Genomic DNA, 14,195 nt, shown 5'->3' with positions numbered 1-14,195 from the left:
CTTCAAATTAGACTTAGTCAAATTTTAAGCTTAAAGACAGGCTGGGAGATGCAGACCTTGGTGCAGGAGAGAGGAGCCATTTTTAGGGCGTTGGCATCTCCCTTCTTTAGGCCAGCATTTTAGACCTATTGCCTCTTACCCTTTTTTACTATATTTTTGAGTTTTCAGTCGAGAGAACTTTGAGACTGAATAATCTTTGCTTTATTGAGTGGTGAGTGGAAATTATTGTTAGTTTTTTGTCTCCTGTTTAAGACTTCATTTAGCACATTCCAGGTCTCCTTGCAGTTCCCCTTCGATGCCTGTAAGAGCCGTGTGAAGTGTTGTCTTTTGCTTTTTCTTACGATATGTGTAAGTTTATTTTTTTGAAGATATATTTGTCTTTATTAAGGCTACATGGATTTTTCATGTCGCCTCCGCGAGTCGTCACCTTATTGTGGTGGAGGGGTTTGCGTGTCCCTATGATCCTAGGAGCCATGTTGTCTGGGGCTTCATGCCCCTGGTAGGGTCACCCATGGCAAAAGGGTCCTAGGTGAGGGGCCAGGCAAAGCAATGCTCAAAAGACCCCTTATGAAGAATAAAATATATGGACCTGGTTTTCGCTTGCCCGGACGCAGGTCACCGGGGCCCCCTCTGGAGCCAGGCCTGGAGGTGGGGCTCGAAGGTGAGCATCTGGTGGCCGGGCCTTTGCCCAAAAAGAAAACACAACCCCCTTCCCATGGGCGCACCACTTGTAGGAGGGGCCAAAGGGGTCGGCTGCAAAGTGAGCTGGGCGGCGGCCAAGGGCGGGGACCTTGGTGGTCCGATCCCCGGCTGCAGAAGCTGGCTCTTGGGACATGTAATGTCACCTCTCTGGCTGGAAAGCTGGTGTGTGAGGTAGAAAAGTTCAGACTAGACATAGTCGGACTTGCCTCCACACACAGTTTGGGTTCTAGTAAAAGCCCTCTCGAGAGGGTCGGACTCTCTTCCATTCTGGAGTTGCCCACAGTGAGAGGCGTCGAGCAGGTGTGGGCATACTTATTGACCCCCGGCTGGGCGCCTGCACATCGGAGTTCACCCCGGTGAATGAGAGGGTAGCCTCCCTCCACCTTGGGGGAATGGGTCCTGACTGTTGTTTGTGCCTATGCACCGAACAGCAGCTCAGAGTACGCCAGACGTGGGAGGAATTTGGCAAGGCCAAGGAGAATGACTTAAAATTCTGGTCCACCATCTGCCGTCTCAGGAGGGGGAAGCAATGCACCGTCAACGCTGTGGAGATGGCTTGCTGCTGACCTCGACTTGGGATGTCGTGAGTTGGTGGGGAGAATACTTCGAAGACCTCCTCAATTCCACCGACACGCCTTCCATTATGGAAGAAGGGCCTGGAGACTCTGAGGTGGACGCTCCAATCGCTGGGGTCGAAGTCACTGAGGCAGTTAAAAAACTCCTTGGGGGCAAGGCCCAGGGGTGGATGAGATCCGCCCGGAGTTCTTAAACGCTGTGGATGTTGTGGGGCTTTCCTTGCTGACACACCTCTGCAGGATTGCGTGGACATTGGGGACGGTGCCTCTGGATTGGCAGTGTGGGGTGGTGGTTCCTTTCTTTAAGAAGGGGGACCGGAGGGTGTGTTCCAACTACAGAGGAATCACACACCTCAGCCTCCCTCAGCACTATTCAGGGGTGCTGGAGAGGAAACTTGTTTGTAAGTGTACAGCAAGATGTTGTAATGTTCTTACATTTACAATTTTAGTATTTATTCTAGTGATTGGAGGTGAAGACTGCTTAGCTGAGCCCCAAAATAATACAATGGGAAAATGATCTGTAATATCAGTCTGTAAAACTCCTGTTGCCAATTTGGTACTTTGTATGTTTGTTATAAAATTGTCAATGATTGTTTTTGATGACTTGGTCACACGAGGAAAGCAATCAATAGTGGAGAAGAAAGAGGAGGAATGAATAGTGTTAATGAAGTCTTGTTTAGCTCCATCTTCCTTGGATATGTTAATATTGAGATCACCAAGGAGGATCCAGTCTTTTTTCAGGTTGTTTACTTCAGATCTTTCAGCTTTGAACAGAAAGTATTTAAAGGAGAGTCTGGAGGGCGATAGATAACACCAGCAATTACAGATTTTTCATTATTCTTGATCTCTATAAAAATAGACTCACAATGTTCATTTTCCAAGGTGAGATCACACATCTTCACTTGGAGTGTGTTTTTAACATAGAGACAAATCCCTCCACCTGTCCTATTGGGTCTGTTCTTAATATGTAAATTATATCTTTCAATTTTGAGTAATTCCACATAAGCACATAAGCAAGTTTCACTACAACCAATGACATCAAAATCGCAATTTGAAGTAGACAATAAGGAAATTAAGTCAGCATTATATTCATTTAAGCTCCTGATGTTGATATGTAACATTGAGTGGTGGTAGGAATCATTTACTGAATTTAGATCAGGGGTCACCAACCTTTCTTAAACCGAGAGCTACTTCCTGGGTACTGATTAAGGCAAAGGGCTACCAGTTTGACACACACTTCTGAAATAGCAAATTTGCTCGATTTGGCTTTCACTATGTGTTATTCTTGTCATTTCCAGTTCACATGTAAGTGTGATTTTAACAAGATTAGCAAAAATACATACAATTGGTTTTTGACCACAATCCGTTCCAGAAGGCAGTTCGAGAAGCGAATCGGTCGAATTCCTAATCTATTTTTCCCATTACAAATAATGGAAAAAATGTTAATCTTTTTTTAGGCATTTTTTCATTTGCGCATTTTTGTCCGATCGCGCAACTGCAGCGCACCGCTGAACGCGCAACTGCACCGCGCTGGTCGCATTATTGTGACAGAGCCGTCGCTAAAATTTAGAAAATATTTTTAAAGTCTTGATGTACTTTCTAAAATTTAAGTGGACCTCAGTGCGCAGGGAGCTTAATTTGGTCCGATCGCGCAACCGCAGCGCGCCGGGCCCTCACTGTCGCATTGCTTTAAGAGCGTCTTTGTGTTTTAGGATGGCTTTACTGCTCCCACTTGCTTTCTTTGGAGGCATAATTAAGGGTTATATAAACCTCAAAGTAACGAAAACACAATAACAACTGAGTCAGTCGGTATCTGGGCCGCGCAGTCGGGTTTTCTCGGGTCCTCCCGGCTCATCTCGCGAGCTTCGACCTCTGAATTTTGTTCGACAACCGAAGCAAAAAAAATCTAGAATTTTTTGTTCAAAATCTGATTTGTTCGAGAATCGGGACGTTCGAAAACCTAGGTTTAACTCTTAAATAAATAGATGTAGCTCACTGACAAGTGCCACTATTTGAGCTAATTTTAGAACAGTCCTGCGGGCAACTCATGCAGTCCTCACGGGCGACCTGGTGCCCGCGGGCACCGTGTTCGTGACCCCTGCTTTAGATCGTCCAGCTCGAGAACACTGCAGGTAATATCATCACCCAAATGAAGACAGTGGTCCTGATCTCCAACAGTATTTAAATCGTCAAAACCCATTGCTGTAAGCAGTATGTATTGACCATGTAGTTAACTGGAGTCACACAGAACACTCATTTACACATACACATGTACACACACTTAACACACACAAGTGAAAGCACTGTCATATTGAGGCTGCACATTGTAGCACACTATGGTCTTCGCTACTAGTCCGCAAATGTCCTTTAGAAAAAAAGGAGAAAAAGAAAGTAAAAATAGAAGGGAAGAAAAATGAAAAAGCAACCTAAAGAGTTTCTCACTTCCACTTTCCGCCTGGCGAGTGGAAAAAAATATATACGTATATACATAAAAATAGTACACAGGTAGATCTAGCCTCCTATTAGACTGTTAGAGCAAATCTTACGTATAGCTGAAGAGGAAAAAATTATATAAAAAATAATAATAAAAAAATAGGCATTTGGACATAGCCGTATAGGCACAAAACAAATCAGGGCATTGCCGTGACTCATAACACTAATTCCTCAAAACAAGAATTTAACACGTTAATGTCCATTTCAAGGCGTTGTATCCAGAGTTCATGCATTTCAGGAATAAAATCACATAGAGGTTACCGTGACCCAGGCACCCATGTAGTTGAAAATGCAGCCAGACGGCAAGTGAGGCATGGAAGATGGGAGACTCTACTCCGTAGGGAAACATTCGTGGTCTTGTTGTCTCTACGTCGCCGATGATAGGGAGGCAATGTCATTCACTACCTCAGTCCCCAAGGCCAGGTCGTTCATTTGATCTAACTTCAACCAGCTTGCTCGGTTTTGTTGTCTCGTCGTCACCATGGCAGGGAAGCGATGTAATTCTCCGCCTCAGCCACTGAGGCCAGGTCTTTCATTTTCCCTAACTTTAGTTTGATGTGCAACCTGGCTGGATAGCGTAGACCAGGCTTTAATCCCCTCGTATACAGTTCCAACATGACTCCCTTGTACTTATTTCGCTGTTCCACTACCTCTGGTGGATAGTCCTCAAAGACAAGGATAAGATGAGTCATGTAATTCAGCTTGCCTCTGTTGGCCCGGGCATACCGGACTATTGTGTCCTTTACCTTGGTGGTCCCCAACCTTTTTTGCGCCACGGACCGGTTATGTGTCAGAAATATTTCCGCGGACTGGCCTTCATATAAATAAATAATACATTTATATAAATCAATAATACATTTATAATAAATATATAAAGACGATGAAATAAAATGATATGACTGGCATAAAAACAAGTATAAACATCATAAAAATAAAACTCACGATTACGTTAAATTAGTGGGAGCACTGAGCTTGTTTCTCAGAAACCAGCCAGTCTCATCTAGGCGTAATCAGAGACAATGACACCCGAAGTGGTTAAGGTTTGTCTTTTTATGCAGGATGCTTGGTCTCTATGTGCCGAAGCAAATTTGAAGGCTTCATTGCCTCGTTAGCTAGCCTGTCGCCACATATTATGCAGAGTGGGCTTGGCACCTGTGACGATAAATCCATATTTTAAGTAGGACTCCAGAAAATTTCTTTTAAATGCACCTTTCCGATTCTTAGAAGTCATAGCCTCTTCTTCTTCCGTCTCCTCATTGGGCTTTTTTCCCTTTTCGAGGAAGCTTTCCATACATCTCTGTTTCTTGCTCATTTTTGCTTGCTTCGCAGGCTCGACTGAGGTGACATGTCACGTGACCGAGATGTCTTGACCTGAACCGACGGATGTAATTGGGAAACAATCGCCAATTTTTTTTTCATTTTTCAAAATAAATTCTTACTCATTTTTGATAGCTTTGTGGGCTCGACTGGGGAAACATGTCACGTAACCGGGACAAGCGTCTTGACCTGAATTAATTGATCGTCTATAAAAAAATCTTTTTTTTTTTTTTTCTGGTTGGTGACCCCTTCTTTACCTGGTATTTAAGGAGATGAATGATTACTGCTCTTGGGCGTACATCAGATGTTTTTTTTTTTAGCCAGGGATCTGTGTGCTCGTTCGCATTCCACGGGTGACTCAACAACACTTTTGAAAACCTCCTCAATCATCCTGGTGAAGAAGGCCATCGGATTTGGACCTTCAATGTTTTCGGGTAACCCGATAACCCTGATGTTGTTTCTGCGGCTCCGAGATTCAAGATCGATTATTAGCCAGTTTTTTGTTTGTGGCCTGTAACTTGGCAATAGCCTCCTCGGCAGCCCTCAACCGTAGTTCTCGCGCGTCGCCCTCACACTTGAGTGACTCCACTCTCTCTTCATGACCTTCCACTGTCCTTATGACCCAGTCGAGCTTGTTCTCAAGAGCTGACAGGGTTTGCTTGAAGTCATCAGAGATCGCAGTTCAGTGAGATTTGAGCAGATTCGTGAGGGACGCCATGGAGATTTCCAGGTTTGGTTCAGCCGGCTGTCCTTTTTTCGGGGGCATGCTTAAGACACGCTGTAGTTTATAGTTATTCAAATAAAGATCAGGCTGAGTCGAAACAAAGTTTGTAGGAGTGAGTCTGGCTGGAGTTCATTCTTTTGTTAATGAAAAGCCAATAATCATTGCAGGAGCGAGAGACACAGCGTACTTCTCACGCAGTATCACATACCATGACGTACACGCTCGTTCTTGTTCAATGGGGTTCCAAGCCTGTAATAGTTCTCTTGCACGTGAGGAGCCCTTGTCGCCTTCTCTGGAGTAGAAGATTTATATACTTTCTCCAGAGCAGATAAGTGTTCTACTATGCCAGTTCGTTCACAACTGGTCCTTGTGTTCAGTGGTCGTCATGATGGCGCTGCGGACGCTCTCTGCTACTTTGTCTTATTTTGTGTGTTTTCTGTGTCTTCTGCTGTCCACCCCGGATCACTTTTACCAGAGAAGAACTGTTAAACATCGGACAGTCTTCTCCTGGTATTTTTTCTCCAGTTTTTTTCTGATCCAGACTGTTTGACGGAGATTTTAGCCGGAGCGGCGGTGCTATACAAACTAGCATGTCGAAGGCGGCGGAGCCCTCGTAAAGCTGAGGCAGAGAGGGTTCCGTTCTCCCCTACCATCAATCGATCTGGCGAATGTCCGCTCCCTGGCGAACAAGACGGACAAACTGATTTGTCTCACTTCAAGGAACACGGACTTCAGCAGATCCGCCGCGCTGTGCTTTGTTGAAACGTGGCTTGACAGACGCACCCCCTACCACGCCGTGGAGCTAGCTGGGTTTCGGCTAATGAAGGCAAACCGCAGCGCGGACCTAACCGGAAAATCAAAGGGAGGTGGTCTCTGTTTCTATATTAATGAATGTTGGTGTACTGATGTCACGATGTTGAAAGAGTCTTGCAGCCCTCTCCGAGAAGCACTTTTCATAAACCGCCGGCCGTTCTATTCACCACAGGAGTTCTTCTCAATCGTCATGGCGGCTGTTTACATTCCACCACACGCACGTGCGAGTGAAGCCACGCAGATGCTGGCTGACCTGGTGACAGACATGGAGAAACTTCTACCAAACTCACTAATCATTGTTCTGGGTGATTTTAACAGGGCGAACCTTGCACACGAACTCCCCAAATACAGACAGCACATAATGTGTCCCACCAGAGGGGCACAGACACTGGACCACTGCTACACCATAATAAAGGATGCATACCACTCTGTGGCTTGTGCAGCTTTAGGACGCTCGGACCACTGTCTAGTTCAGGGGTCGGCAACCCAAAATGTTCAAAGAGCCGTATTGACCCCCCCCCCCCCAAAAAAAAAAAAACATACCTGTCTGGAGCCGCGAAAATCTAAAAGCTTTTTATAAGGCAACATAGACTGTCAATGCATGAGCTGTATGCCTACGATTAAAATAATTAAAAAGGCTACAAATACAAAGCAACAAAGCGACTCAAAATGTCGCACCTGGATAGCCAGCGGACTTTGTTGTGCAGCAGGAGATTGGCACATTCGCTGTCAACTTCATCTAGCAATTCACGGAACTGGCGGTGGTTTAATGCTTTTGCGATTATTTTGTTCGCAATATGGATGACAAGGTTCATTACTTCCATACACTCCGGCGGGAATGTTTACACACACAGCGCCTCTTGGTGTAATATGCAATGGAATGCAAGCAATTTTCGATCCAATGCTTTCTGTCGTAAAGTCACAAACTTTTGCGACCCTCTCATACTCGGTGCGCTGTCTGTAGCGATTGAAATCAGGTGGCAAGTGTTAGGGTTTTTCAAATTATCCTTATCGTATGATTATGTTGGAATGCAACCGGTAATAAATAACCTACCTTGTCTCATCCTACACAAGGTCGTAAAACATCCCCTGATATGTTTTGACTAGAGCACAAGGGCTTCCTATTCAGTCTACTCTTACCCCCACTCTTTCTCTTAATAAATATGCCTTTGCAGTTGGGAGAGGCTCCAGATTTCATTCCTGTAGCGAGTGATCTCTCCACCTGCAGGTGTCTAAAAGAACTTGCTTGTCTCCCGTGTGGTTCTTGCAAAATAAGTTGGAGTGAGCAAATCTCTAACATTTTGGTGCCGAAACCCGGGACCTCTCATACCCATCATCTGGCTGACGGAGGACGACGCGCTGTACACCGTCGACGGGCCAGCGTCCACTAGCCGGACCTGGTAAAGAAAGACCTGGGAAGGAAATTCTTCGCTGGGCCAGCATCTTAGGTCTGCCTTCGTCTGACAGAGGTGGATTGACGGGACCCGGCAGTGCAACGAACCAGGGGACAAGTAAGTTAAAGGGCTGAAGTTGTGTGATTGTGTTGTGTTTGTGAAACGCGTAAAAAACCACAGGTGCACGAGAGATACGGCTTTGGTTTGTCCGAGCTATGAGATACGGCTTTGGTTTGTCCGAGCTATGAGATACGGCTTTAGTTTGTCCGAGCTATGAGATACGGCTTTGGTTTGTCCGAGCTATGAGATACGGTTTTGGTTTGTCCGAGCCATGAGAAAAATAAAAAGCGTTTGAGTTTGTGTAATTGAGAGTGGGACTGGTAGGATAAATTGACTAAATAGCAGTTCTAGCATTGATCCACGGCAATAATACAGGCTAGTAATTTGTTGAAAGGTCGATTTAAACCTGCATTGAGGATCCTCAAAGAGTCAAAGAAATAAATAATAATAATAATAATAATATTTTTGAGAAAAATAAATTGTATAACCTAAAATTACTAGAATTAAGATGGGAAATAAAAACGGTAAATCTCTACCTCTTGACGGAGATGAGAAGTACATGGCGAGTAGATTTCTTAATTGTATGCAATATATGCCGAAGTGGAAGAAAAAGTATGGAGTAAAAGGGAAGTTGAGAGTTGAAGTGTGGAAGATAGTAGTTGATGTTTTAGAAGAGAGTGTGGATAAAAAGAAAAATGGACTGAAAAAGAAAAGAAAAGAGAGAGAATTGGATTGTGCTAAAATGTGGTTGAAAGCTTCACAAGAGAGAAAAGAACAAATCCAAAAGACAAAAGATAGAAAGATGAAAGGTGATGAGGCTGAGACTATGTTTGTCAGGCCGGAAGCCAATGAGGCCACAGTGCGCAGGCGCACTGCCGCGGCCATGACTCCAGCCGAAACTGAAGGCGCAGCTCAAGCAGAGGAGCAAGAGGGGCCTTCCGCTCGTACGCAAAACTTGTATCCAAGCTTAACAAACCTGCAGCCCCCCCCCCCCATATAACAGCAAAAGAAGTCAGGGTCACATTATTAGAAGTCCTGTACAAACAAGAAGTTTGACCACTGCTGCTAAATTTTCTCAAAATGTAGACAATGTTGATGTGTGCCCAATGATACAGGTGCCAAACCCTATTGTATGCGAAGGCCAACCCCCACATACATATGTTTTCCGGCCATGGACTTTGGAAGAGGCAAGAAAAGCAGTTGAAGGGGTTACCCCTGTTGCTGAAGACCCAGCTATATGGGCAGAGGACATGGCTGGAATTATACATTCCTATAGACTGAATGGACATGAGGCAGGAGAGGCTGCAATGTCCTCCTTGGGAAAAGACTGGGCAAAGGTTAGAGGAAATTATACAGGTAGAAATAATCAAGGGCCTTTTCCCTATCCCATTGAGGGAAATCAATTGGGAGGGGAGTATGCAGCACAATGGAATGGTCTTGTGCAAAGAGTGCGAACTATATTTCAAAGACGAGCGAATTATGGTAATTTGGCAGGAATAAAACAGAAGCCTGGCGAAGATACTGATGATTTTCGTTTGAGATTTGAAAAAGAATTCAGGGTGCATAGTGGCATCCCATTCAATGATACAGCTGAGAGTGCTTATCAACAACAGCTTAAAAATGTGCTCCTCACTAATTTCCGCCCTGAAATAGGCAACTGGGTGAGGAAACATTTGGTGGAAGTGGATGTTGCAAGTGTGACAACAACTATGCAATGGGCCAGACATGCTGAAAAAGTAATCAAAAAAGGCAAAAGTTCTGATGTATTTCATCCAGATAATGATGATGATGAACTAGATGAAGATACAACAGTCTTCTTCCAAGGGTCCCAGCAAGGCAGAGGAGGAGGTAGAGGCCAACAAGGTCGCAGGCCGCCATATAATTCAAAACCCCCACGAGATTCTGACAACTGTTGGAACTGTGGGAAACGAGGACACTTTGCAAGAGTGTGTTGTTCTGCAAAACAATATCAATCAAAGGGTGCAGGAAGGGGCAGAGGAAAGGCCAAATTTTCAGCATGACTAGATTCCCCCCCTTTGACCTCTGATGCTTCTATAGAGGAAGAAATAGTAGATGTCCATACAGCATGGGACATTCTGAGTGCATTAAAAGAAAAAACATATGTTACTCTAAACATTGGAGGCAGTGATGTCGAGTTTTTGTGTGATACCGGGGCTTGTAAAACCGTGATAAAAACTAAAGTCCCAAATCTAAAGGCCTCCCAAAATACTATTTGGGTGAAATCTGCTGATGGGCAGGTACACAAGGAGAGTATCTCTAATCCAGTTGAAGTAAGAGATAAGGAAACTGGAAGCATGGCTTCAGTTTCGATTGTCCTATCCCCAAAATGTCCCATAAACCTGTTGGGACGAGATCTGATGACTCGGTTGGGAATTGCAATAATTCCAGTAAAGGATGGCATGCGAGCATGTAGAGTGAGAGATGTGGACTCATATGCTGCACAAGCAGGTGAACAGATTTGCTGCTCCTATGCCATCCCTCCTGAACGAAATCCTAAACTCCCAAGCAGATTGCTGAGTGAAGCTCGAAAACAATTGTCCCAACCTGAATCAGAAATGACTTGTATTGAATTACATGTCACCATGAATATTCTCACTGATCCACAAGATGATTATATTGGAAGTTTTCTCAGCGACACAGAAGTAACTTTAACAATCACTGCTCTGTACACTGATCGCAGGTCATTTACAGCTGCTGCTGTGCTCTTGCCCGTTCCTCAGAAAGACAGATACAAATTGTCGGCTGTACCCCACATCTCATTGTTTAAACCTCACAGTATAACGTGGGCAGATGTGGGTTCCCGAATTAAACTTGCTGGATCTGTGACTGATTATGAGGACAAAGGTGATGGGTGGAGCTACAGTACCAGTTGTGACGTGTGGAAGCAAACAGTGTGTGAAGTAGCTGTAGGCAGAGCAGGCGCTTGTGCGCTTCCCTGACTAGTTGACATTTATTTGAATGAAAAGGAGGAGGGGGAATTGGCTGGGCTTCCTGAAAAACTGTGGACCAAGGGCCCATCTGATGTAGGACTTTTAAAATCCATTTCCCCAGTACAGATCAAACCAAGATCAGAGTGGCGTCCAAGAGTTAAACAATATCCTTTAAAACAGGAGGCAATGAACGGGATTGCCCCTGTTATAAATGATCTTTTGACAGGAGGAATCATTAGGGAGTGTTCGGATTCTCCTTGCAACACTCCCATTTTTCCAGTCCAAAAGGCCGACAAAATTAATTGGCGAATGATACAAGATTTACGAGCAGTGAATGATGCAGTGCAAACAAGAGCACCCAATGTGCCTGACCCACACACACTTCTGAACACTTTGAAACCTAATCAGAAGTTTTTCACAGTAATTGATCTCAGCAATGCATTTTTGTCAGTGCCAATTCACCCAGACTCACAGTTTTGGTTCGCTTTTACCTTTAAAGGACAAAGCTATACATACACCAGATTGCCACAAGGATTTGCTGATAGTCCAACTATTTTCGTTCAAGCTATCATGGCCTGTTTGGCTGATTTTCAGATGTCAAACAAAAGCCAACTTCTAGTTTATGTAGATGATCTCCTGGTAGCCTCTGAAACTGAAGCTGCTTGCAAGGTAGACTCCTTAGCATTGTTACACTATCTCTGCAAAACAGGGAATAAAGTGAGCAAAAATAAGTTACAATGGGTCAGACAGGAAGTGAACTATTTAGGTCACACTTTGTTGGCTTCTGGAAGACAGATACAAAGAACCAGAAAGCAGATTATTTCAGATACACCGAAACCTGAAACAAAGAAACAAATGATGTCATTTTTGGGGCTCTGCAATTACTGCAGAGCATGGATCCCACATTATGCGGAAAAAACACAACCGCTGCTGGATATTGTGCATGGAGTTCCCATGACAATGACAGAAAAAATCATGTGGACACCAGTAGCGGATGATGCTTTTGTAGTGCTGAAACAGGCTCTGATAGAAACCACAACTCTTATCTTGCCAGACTACAATAAAACCTTTGTGCAAACAGCAGACTGCAGGAATGGTTTTATGACCTCAGTGTTGCTGCAGAGTCATGGTAGCAAACTAAGACCAATTGCATTTTATTCAAAAAAACTGGATCCAGTGGCTCTGTCTTTGCCGGACTGTGTCCAAGCAGTATGCGCGGCGGCGCTTGCAGTGAGACAATCTGCAGATGTGGTGCTCTTTCACAAAATGGAGCTGCTGGTTCCACATGCTGTAGATGTGTTGCTGCTGCAAAGCAAAATGAACTTTTTGTCGCCAGCCAGACATCTGTCCTACACTGCTATACTTCTGTCACAACCACACATCGTGATAAAGAGGTGCACAATCCTTAACCCAGCAACGTTGATCCCGTTGCCAGGGGATGGAACACCACATAACTGTTTGGATGCTACAGAACATCTACAGCTGCCCAGAGAAGATTTAAGTGACACGCCACTTGACAAGGGGGAAAAGTGGTTTGTGGATGGATCATGTTCAAAGGATCCTAAAGGAAACAATCAAAGTGGTTATGCAATTGTGAAATTGCCAAACCAGATTGTTGAAGCAGAGAAGCTTCCATACACCAGGTCAGCACAGGCTGCTGAGCTGATTGCTCTAACAAGAGCTTGTCAATTAGCGGAAGATAAGGAAGTCACTGTATACACAGACAGTCAGTATGCGTTTTCTACTCTGTTCTATTTTGCGAAACAATGGGAGCGCAGAGGGATGACAACATCAACCGGTAAGCCGGTTACCCATGCCTCCTTGTTAAAAGAATTGTTGCAGGCCATTCTTTTACCTGCTAAACTAGCTGTGTGTAAATGTGCTGCTCACACCACTGGCAGAGATGAAGTTTCAAATGGAAACAGATTAGCAGACAAAATTGCAAAAGAAGCAGCTGCAGGGAGACATGGCCATGAATTTTTTTTAATGGGTTCAGAGGACACACAACTCATAGATAAGACTGTACTGACAGATATGCAGGGCAATGCTCCAATGGTGGAAAAACGAATGTGGACGACAAAAGGTGCAATAGTGGATACAGATAATATCCACCGCATCAATGACAAACCTGTTTTACCAAAATCACTTTTTAAGGCAGCAGCGCTTGCGACACATGGGCCTTGCCATGTGTCGACAGGAGGGATGAAGTCCATCATAGATCAACAATTCACTACCTTTGGTTTAGATGCTTACTTAAAAAAATTTTGTAAAGCATGTCCTGTTTGTGTGAAACATAATCCACAAGGAAACATGAGACCTAAGAGAGGCTCATTTCCAAAACCCTCTTATCCATTTCAAAGCATGCATATGGATTTTATTGAACTCACACAAAGTGGACCTCACAAATACTGCCTAGTGATGATTGATGCATTTTCCAAATGGGTGGAAATAGTTCCATCTAAACATGCAGATGCCTTAACAGTGGCAAAAGCCATCTGCAAAACCATCATACCAACTCAGGGCATCCCCCAAACCATTTACAGTGACAATGGTCCACACTTTGTGAACCAAGTTGTGCAGAACATGGCTGTACACCTTGGAATAACGTTAAAAAACCACTGTGCTTGGCATCCTTCGAGCGCAGGCCTGGTTGAACGGGCAAACTTTACTATCAAAAGCAGGTTGAAAAAATGCATGGAAACAACAGGCAGACCTTGGCCAGAGTGCCTCGACTTAGTGAAGCTCTATATGAGAATTACTCCCACTTCCGAAGGACTAACACCTTTTGAAGTCATACATGGGAGACCATACAGACTACCAGTGTTCCCTGCAGATTTGCAAAAAGCAGACGAAGAACAGACCTTGGCAGATTATCTAATCAGGACGCTCAAACTGAAAGATGTGTCCAATGCAAATTTACTGCCGCCTGATCTCTCCCCCTCACAGGTGGACAACCCCATCAATCCAGGAGACTGGGTCTACATCAAGGTCATCAAAAGAAAGAACTGGGCCAGCCCGCGGTGGGAGGGACCGTTTCAAGTTTTGCTTGCTACTCCCACGGCGGTTAAGATTTCTCAACGGCCCAGTTGGATTCACCTCAGCCACTGCAAGTTGCAGAGAATGCTGGACCCCTAATTCGGAGTGGTGGGGAAGGCTAACTACAAAG

At 44.5% G+C, this 14,195-nt stretch overlaps 1 protein-coding gene across 1 annotated transcript in view; it reads right to left on the bottom strand.

Moving 5' to 3' along the window:
* The window catches only part of LOC125993628 (E3 SUMO-protein ligase PIAS2), a 269,499-nt gene extending 267,968 nt beyond the window's left edge, over window positions 1-1,531 (bottom strand). Inside the window, exons 1-2 of the mRNA XM_068650121.1 lie at window positions 1,147-1,531; window positions 909-1,036 (exon numbers count right to left, since the gene is read on the bottom strand). Coding sequence (XP_068506222.1) covers window positions 909-1,036; window positions 1,147-1,531 — 513 coding nt within the window. The remainder of the gene's footprint in view (window positions 1-908; window positions 1,037-1,146) is intronic.
* Window positions 1,532-14,195: the final 12,664 nt, after the last annotated feature.

The sequence above is a fragment of the Syngnathus scovelli genome, chromosome 3 (genome assembly GCF_024217435.2).
Source record: "Syngnathus scovelli strain Florida chromosome 3, RoL_Ssco_1.2, whole genome shotgun sequence".
NCBI classification, from domain to species: Eukaryota; Metazoa; Chordata; class Actinopteri; order Syngnathiformes; family Syngnathidae; genus Syngnathus; species Syngnathus scovelli.
This window is presented reverse-complemented; position numbering and strand designations above follow the sequence as displayed.